Source organism: Aedes albopictus, chromosome 1 (genome assembly GCF_035046485.1).
Source record: "Aedes albopictus strain Foshan chromosome 1, AalbF5, whole genome shotgun sequence".
Taxonomy (NCBI): domain Eukaryota; kingdom Metazoa; phylum Arthropoda; class Insecta; order Diptera; family Culicidae; genus Aedes; species Aedes albopictus.
Window position 1 is genome coordinate 78749373 of NC_085136.1, and position 8484 is coordinate 78757856.

At 37.1% G+C, this 8484-nt stretch overlaps 3 protein-coding genes across 3 annotated transcripts; 2 read left to right on the top strand and 1 right to left on the bottom strand.

The window, feature by feature from the left end:
• Positions 1–343: 343 nt before the first annotated feature.
• On the top strand, positions 344–2247 carry LOC109414732 (uncharacterized protein K02A2.6-like). Its single transcript, XM_062854133.1, has 2 exons — positions 344–356; positions 428–2247. Exons 1-2 carry the CDS (start codon positions 344–346, stop codon positions 2245–2247), a joined length of 1833 nt encoding a protein of 610 aa, XP_062710117.1.
• A 941-nt stretch (positions 2248–3188) lies between these two features.
• On the top strand, positions 3189–3890 carry LOC115256527 (DNA-directed RNA polymerase III subunit RPC9). Its single transcript, XM_029855213.2, has 2 exons — positions 3189–3354; positions 3416–3890. The coding sequence occupies exons 1-2, from the start codon at positions 3347–3349 to the stop codon at positions 3792–3794; spliced, it is 387 nt and encodes a 128-aa protein (XP_029711073.1). The 5' UTR covers positions 3189–3346; the 3' UTR covers positions 3795–3890.
• Positions 3839–4743, bottom strand: LOC109422009 (density-regulated protein homolog). Its single transcript, XM_019696652.3, has 2 exons — positions 4594–4743; positions 3839–4535 (listed from the first exon to the last, which is right to left on the bottom strand). Exon 2 carries the CDS (start codon positions 4532–4534, stop codon positions 3920–3922), a length of 615 nt encoding a protein of 204 aa, XP_019552197.2. The 5' UTR covers position 4535; positions 4594–4743; the 3' UTR covers positions 3839–3919.
• Between the last annotated feature and the right edge of the window lie 3741 nt (positions 4744–8484).

Here is an 8484-nt window from a genome sequence, read left to right on the forward strand (position 1 = left end):
TAATAGCTGAAAACTAATTAACATTTTTTAATTATGTTGCGGTTATGGTGAGTGTATTCACGTATATGTTTCTAGATCCTGTGTAAATGAGTAAATGGCGTTATTAAGTTACCAAAGTTATATTTATTCAATTGAAGTATTGCTTAGTCTAGAATCAAACGCAAATTTTGGCATTGAAACTTATTAAATTTATTTGCGCGAAGAAATAGCATTAGTCAAAACATAAATAGAAAACTAAATTTAAAAAAAAATCAATTTATATTATTTTTTTTGGAGAGAAAGGGAGATGTGTGCTGCATGGCTCAGGCACTCATATAGTAGTGTAACGTGTGCTGAATATAATATGACAACCCTGCGTTAACACTCACCGAGAGTGCCCTCGTCACGCGCTCTTACCAGCAACCGCCATTGCATCGACCTCTTTCAGGTTTGGACCAGCGAGCAGGTAAGACGTGTGGAAACGTGCTCTGGAGAGTGATCCCTTTTCCCGTGGCAGTTCGGCATTTCACAGAAGGAATTGGAGATGTTATCGTTCATGAGTTTCCGGGCAAGAGTGAACGACCGATATCTTTTGCATCGAGGGTGTTCAAGAAGCACGATGCAGGATATTCCGTGATCGACAAAGAAGCACTGGCCATCTATTACGGAATCAACAAGTTCAACACTTTCCTGCAAGGACGGCACTTCAAGCTCATGACGGATCACAAGCCTTTGACAAGCCTCTTTAGTCCTAAGGGTGTTCCGGAGACAGCAGCTGGACGTTGGCAGCGATGGGCAGTTTTCCTGTCGAACTGTGACTACGAGATTCAACATGTGAAAGGAGTTCGAAACGTTCCAGCGGATTTTTTGTCAAGACACCCCATTGGTAACGACGGAAGCGAAGAAGACGAGGACGAAGCGGTAAGTTTCCTGAATTTTGTGGAAGTTGAGACTCGTTCATTGGTGGAGCGCAAGCAGATCATCGTCGAAAGCCGCCGTGACAAGTTGTTGAGCCGTGTAGCTGAATACGTTAAATCTGGTTGGCCGCAAATGATCCAAGAAGAGGACCTGAAGGTTTTCCACCGGAAGCGTGATGAGCTGAGCGTTGAAGAAGGAGTTCTACTTTGGGGCTACCGGATTGTAGTTCCAACCAAGCTGAGGAAGTTTTTGCTAGACGAGCTCCATTCAGTACACCTGGGAATCGTGAAAATGAAGAGTTTGGCCAGGTCATATTTTTGGTGGCCATCCCTGGACAAAGAAATCGAGGACATGGGTAAGAAGTGCGAGATGTGCATGCAGCAGCGACCAGAGCGAAGCGATCCAATTTCCCCGTGGCGTTTAACCAGCGCCCCTTGTGATCGAGTCCACGTTGATCATTTTTCGTTTCGTGGTGCTGAGTTCCTGGTGATGGTGGATAGACACAGCAAGTGGATCGAGGTGTTTCCAGTACGCACGCTGACTTCGAAGGAAACAGTGGAGAAGATCTCCGAATTCATCGGCAGATTCGGTTCCATCGGTACACTGGTGTCCGACAACGGGACTGCATTTTCTTCGGAGGAGTTTCAAGATTTTTGTTCATCCCGGGGGATCAAGCACTTGCGGACAGCACCCTACAGCCCTTGTTCCAATGGTGCTGCAGAGAACGCAGTCAAAACAGCCAAGAACGCGTTGAAGAAGCTATCATCGGATCCGGCGTTCCAGCGAAAGTCGGTATCGTTGCAGTTGAGCGCATATCTGGAGATGTATCGCGCCACCAAGCACGCGACAACCGGTGAAAGTCCCTTCAAATTGATGTTCGGAAGAGAGATGAGAATCCGTTTCGACAAGCTGAAGGTAAATCACGAAAAACGACAACGCGAGAAGATTGAAGAACACCACCTCAAACAGAAGAGAACGGTATTCAAGATTGGTGAGACAGTCTATGCAAGAGACTACCGAAATCCGAAGAAGCCACTATGGGTACGAGCAAAGATCGTCAAGAAGATTGGAGCTGTCCTATACGAGTGCGTTTCGGACGATCTAGGATTTATCAAGCGCAGAAGCCATCAGTTGTTGAAATACCCTTTCGATGACTATGACGACGAAGCAAGACAACCCACAGGCGCAGGTGCGCAACCGAATGATGCATCTAGTGAAGAGTCGGAATACGGCTCGTTGGGCAAGTCAGACACGGAGGAGCGGGCCAGACAGCAACCACCACCGGCCGGGTCGTACGTAACTAGGTTCAATCGAGTTGTGCTGCCACCACGGCGCTTGGGGGAAGAGTAGTTGTGGCGTATTGCATCTGGAGCGGCGACTAGCGTTTCGGCGACGTGTTGCGTTCAATGCTCGGTTCAACGCGACGACTCGATCTGCGGCGTCCAATTATCGGTGCTACGCAACCGACCAAACAATCATCAGAGTAACCGTAGATGAAAATTACTTTGTAATAATTAGTTTAAGTTCCGATTCCAATAAAGATTGACCATATCTAACACACGGTTTAGGAGAAACATCGATTTTCGCGTGTCAAAAATTCCGATTTTCAACTGCACGAACAATATTAAACGGATGAAATACAAAAGAGGCTTATTCTAGGTGATGCAGGCTATTTATATCTATACAGCCGAAAGTCAATAGGTAGATAGACAATAGGCAATATAATTATTCACAATCAAGATAAAAAGCTACTTCTCTTGACATCTATTGCTAATTCTACAATGCCATAATTATAGCTATAAAAGTAGGTAGTTTAATATATTACACTATTGAAATGTTTGGCCTGATTTTAGATTTTGACTAATTTTCAGGCGGAGAATCCGATTACCGTCTACCCCCGTTGGTTTGAACGACACCTTATGCAAACCAACGGGGTTCATTTTTTAATTTGAACTTCTAGTAACCCTGTGGGCATGGGAAAACAAACTGATGGCAACCCTTTTTGCTGTTTTGTTTTGATTATGCGTTCCGTTTCACCCCGTTCCATGAGCAGAATGACGTTTGAACAATTTTTAGTTTGAACGATGTGCAGATTAGAGGGGGTCTAATTAAAAAGTGTTCAGATTAGATGCGGTCAAACCAACGAGGGTAGACGGTATGAAATAATCTGGATACCCCCGAGGATACCCCTAAAGAACCCAATTGAGAATAGATTTAATGCGGTCGGTCTCTTTGAAAAGTCACGCGAGATTTTTCTGCGATGATTACGATGTACATCGCCCAATTTTGTTTTGCGATTTTGACGGTTCCCGTTTTCTAAACATCGAAAATTGAAGGAGAAGCAAAACAAAACAAAACAAGTGTTTCGTATCCCGCAATCCTTCGATTCTATTCGGATAGCCGCCCGTAAAAATTATTATATTGGCCAGGAATAGTTCCAGAATCTGCAATGGAAATGTAAGTCCACAGTCCCGGCTAAGTTTGTTCCAAATCTCTAAAAATATCGTTTCAATTCCAGCGTCAACCCAAACGCTGCCATTCTGACCAACTTCGAGGTTATGGCAACGCTTAAAAACACGAAAAGCAGCAAGAAAAAGCACGGCCTCCGGAACTTGGCCACCATCACGTACGAAACGCTACAATACCTGGAGGATACGCCCTGCAAGGAACAAACCTCCGAATCGGTAGTGGAATTCCTCCAGAGCATGAAACAGTTCAACCTGACGAAGAATGAGTGTCTGATGATGATCAACGATCCGCCGGCGTCGGCGCTGCACATTCAGATCATGATAGAAGACTCGGACGAGCGGCTAACCGATGAACAGGTGAACCACATTCTTGAATGTGCGGCCAAACTGCGAGTGGAAACGGGTCAACAGACAGAAGGTCAAGAATAGAAGGTAAATGAGTTCTTTCGTTTCTTATATTAAGAAATAGGATAAATGTTTAAAAGAGTTTATTACACTTACTGGTTACACGCGAAGAAAGAGGAATCCCTGCCATTTCCATTTATTCCGATGACCTATCGCTTCTGATCGCCCAGATCTTCGATAAAGTCCTCGTCGATTTCCGGCCACTTTTCTGGAATCACATCGAACAAGTCATCCTTGACGTCACCCTGGATCACAATCTCGTCGTCTCCGGTTACGGACGAGCCGCAGGCGAATTTGGTTCCGAAGAATTTCGCAGCCACCTTGAGGTCGACATCGAACGTGGCCATTCCGGTGACCACCGTGACGGACTTCTTCTTGCCGCGGGCCGACCGGGATACGCAAATCTTCTTCGGTCCGTCATCCTTGACCTTTTTCGTCTTCATCATGCCCTTGCCACCCCGTTTCTGTCGCTTTTTGTCTTCCTCTCCGGCCGCTGCTCCTTCTGGTTCAGTTCCACCGGCTGCTCCTCCTTCGCCGGATCCGGTGGCTCCTGCTGTCGTTCCCGTTGCCGTCGCACCAGTTTTCAACCGTTCGAACTCCACCGGAAGGTTCTTCTCCAGCCATTGCTTGCACTTCTCGTACTCCGGATAGTATTCGCAGTATTCCAGGGGCATCGAGCAGTTGCCGCAGTACTGAACCGAGAGCGGATAGCTTGCGCCAACCTTGGGGCCAATTTGCAGCTTTTCGGGGATTTCGCTGACCATTCTGCGGATGGATGCGGTTTGTCATATGAGGAAGGTGATTCTTATTGTTGTAAACTTACCTTTACTGTAAAAAAATGCTAAAATCCTAGAATTATTCCACGATATCAAACCGAGATAACTTTCCTTGATTCTTTCGTGAAAAGCAACACGAAGTGCGGTGCGTGAAACATCGCATGCAGCAACCGGAGAAATGTCAAACACAAAATTTCATCGTCGTGTTTTCATCGCATGCGCTTGTGCATTGAAATCCAACTCCGAAGATGTCAGCCAGCCGTCTAGCGGTGAGTAGCCGACACCGAGAAAAATTGCTACTCATTCATGGAAATGTTTTGTTTTCCTACTCCTATCGGCCAAGAATATCTATCATCTATCTATCTATCTATCTATCTATCTATCTATCTATCTATCTATCTATCTATCTATCTATCTATCTATCTATCTATCTATCTATCTATCTATCTATCTATCTATCTATCTATCTATCTATCTATCTATCTATCTATCTATCTATCTATCTATCTATCTATCTATCTATCTATCTATCTATCTATCTATCTATCTATCTATCTATCTATCTATCTATCTATCTATCTATCTATCTATCTATCTATCTATCTATCTATCTATCTATCTATCTATCTATCTATCTATCTATCTATCTATCTATCTATCTATCTATCTATCTATCTATCTATCTATCTATCTATCTATCTATCTATCTATCTATCTATCTATCTATCTATCTATCTATCTATCTATCTATCTATCTATCTATCTATCTATCTATCTATCTATCTATCTATCTATCTATCTATCTATCTATCTATCTATCTATCTATCTATCTATCTATCTATCTATCTATCTATCTATCTATCTATCTATCTATCTATCTATCTATCTATCTATCTATCTATCTATCTATCTATCTATCTATCTATCTATCTATCTATCTATCTATCTATCTATCTATCTATCTATCTATCTATCTATCTATCTATCTATCTATCTATCTATCTATCTATCTATCTATCTATCTATCTATCTATCTATCTATCTATCTATCTATCTATCTATCTATCTATCTATCTATCTATCTATCTATCTATCTATCTATCTATCTATCTATCTATCTATCTATCTATCTATCTATCTATCTATCTATCTATCTATCTATCTATCTATCTATCTATCTATCTATCTATCTATCTATCTATCTATCTATCTATCTATCTATCTATCTATCTATCTATCTATCTATCTATCTATCTATCTATCTATCTATCTATCTATCTATCTATCTATCTATCTATCTATCTATCTATCTATCTATCTATCTATCTATCTATCTATCTATCTATCTATCTATCTATCTATCTATCTATCTATCTATCTATCTATCTATCTATCTATCTATCTATCTATCTATCTATCTATCTATCTATCTATCTATCTATCTATCTATCTATCTATCTATCTATCTATCTATCTATCTATCTATCTATCTATCTATCTATCTATCTATCTATCTATCTATCTATCTATCTATCTATCTATCTATCTATCTATCTATCTATCTATCTATCTATCTATCTATCTATCTATCTATCTATCTATCTATCTATCTATCTATCTATCTATCTATCTATCTATCTATCTATCTATCTATCTATCTATCTATCTATCTATCTATCTATCTATCTATCTATCTATCTATCTATCTATCTATCTATCTATCTATCTATCTATCTATCTATCTATCTATCTATCTATCTATCTATCTATCTATCTATCTATCTATCTATCTATCTATCTATCTATCTATCTATCTATCTATCTATCTATCTATCTATCTATCTATCTATCTATCTATCTATCTATCTATCTATCTATCTATCTATCTATCTATCTATCTATCTATCTATCTATCTATCTATCTATCTATCTATCTATCTATCTATCTATCTATCTATCTATCTATCTATCTATCTATCTATCTATCTATCTATCTATCTATCTATCTATCTATCTATCTATCTATCTATCTATCTATCTATCTATCTATCTATCTATCTATCTATCTATCTATCTATCTATCTATCTATCTATCTATCTATCTATCTATCTATCTATCTATCTATCTATCTATCTATCTATCTATCTATCTATCTATCTATCTATCTATCTATCTATCTATCTATCTATCTATCTATCTATCTATCTATCTATCTATCTATCTATCTATCTATCTATCTATCTATCTATCTATCTATCTATCTATCTATCTATCTATCTATCTATCTATCTATCTATCTATCTATCTATCTATCTATCTATCTATCTATCTATCTATCTATCTATCTATCTATCTATCTATCTATCTATCTATCTATCTATCTATCTATCTATCTATCTATCTATCTATCTATCTATCTATCTATCTATCTATCTATCTATCTATCTATCTATCTATCTATCTATCTATCTATCTATCTATCTATCTATCTATCTATCTATCTATCTATCTATCTATCTATCTATCTATCTATCTATCTATCTATCTATCTATCTATCTATCTATCTATCTATCTATCTATCTATCTATCTATCTATCTATCTATCTATCTATCTATCTATCTATCTATCTATCTATCTATCTATCTATCTATCTATCTATCTATCTATCTATCTATCTATCTATCTATCTATCTATCTATCTATCTATCTATCTATCTATCTATCTATCTATCTATCTATCTATCTATCTATCTATCTATCTATCTATCTATCTATCTATCTATCTATCTATCTATCTATCTATCTATCTATCTATCTATCTATCTATCTATCTATCTATCTATCTATCTATCTATCTATCTATCTATCTATCTATCTATCTATCTATCTATCTATCTATCTATCTATCTATCTATCTATCTATCTATCTATCTATCTATCTATCTATCTATCTATCTATCTATCTATCTATCTATCTATCTATCTATCTATCTATCTATCTATCTATCTATCTATCTATCTATCTATCTATCTATCTATCTATCTATCTATCTATCTATCTATCTATCTATCTATCTATCTATCTATCTATCTATCTATCTATCTATCTATCTATCTATCTATCTATCTATCTATCTATCTATCTATCTATCTATCTATCTATCTATCTATCTATCTATCTATCTATCTATCTATCTATCTATCTATCTATCTATCTATCTATCTATCTATCTATCTATCTATCTATCTATCTATCTATCTATCTATCTATCTATCTATCTATCTATCTATCTATCTATCTATCTATCTATCTATCTATCTATCTATCTATCTATCTATCTATCTATCTATCTATCTATCTATCTATCTATCTATCTATCTATCTATCTATCTATCTATCTATCTATCTATCTATCTATCTATCTATCTATCTATCTATCTATCTATCTATCTATCTATCTATCTATCTATCTATCTATCTATCTATCTATCTATCTATCTATCTATCTATCTATCTATCTATCTATCTATCTATCTATCTATCTATCTATCTATCTATCTATCTATCTATCTATCTATCTATCTATCTATCTATCTATCTATCTATCTATCTATCTATCTATCTATCTATCTATCTATCTATCTATCTATCTATCTATCTATCTATCTATCTATCTATCTATCTATCTATCTATCTATCTATCTATCTATCTATCTATCTATCTATCTATCTATCTATCTATCTATCTATCTATCTATCTATCTATCTATCTATCTATCTATCTATCTATCTATCTATCTATCTATCTATCTATCTATCTATCTATCTATCTATCTATCTATCTATCTATCTATCTATCTATCTATCTATCTATCTATCTATCTATCTATCTATCTATCTATCTATCTATCTATCTATCTATCTATCTATCTA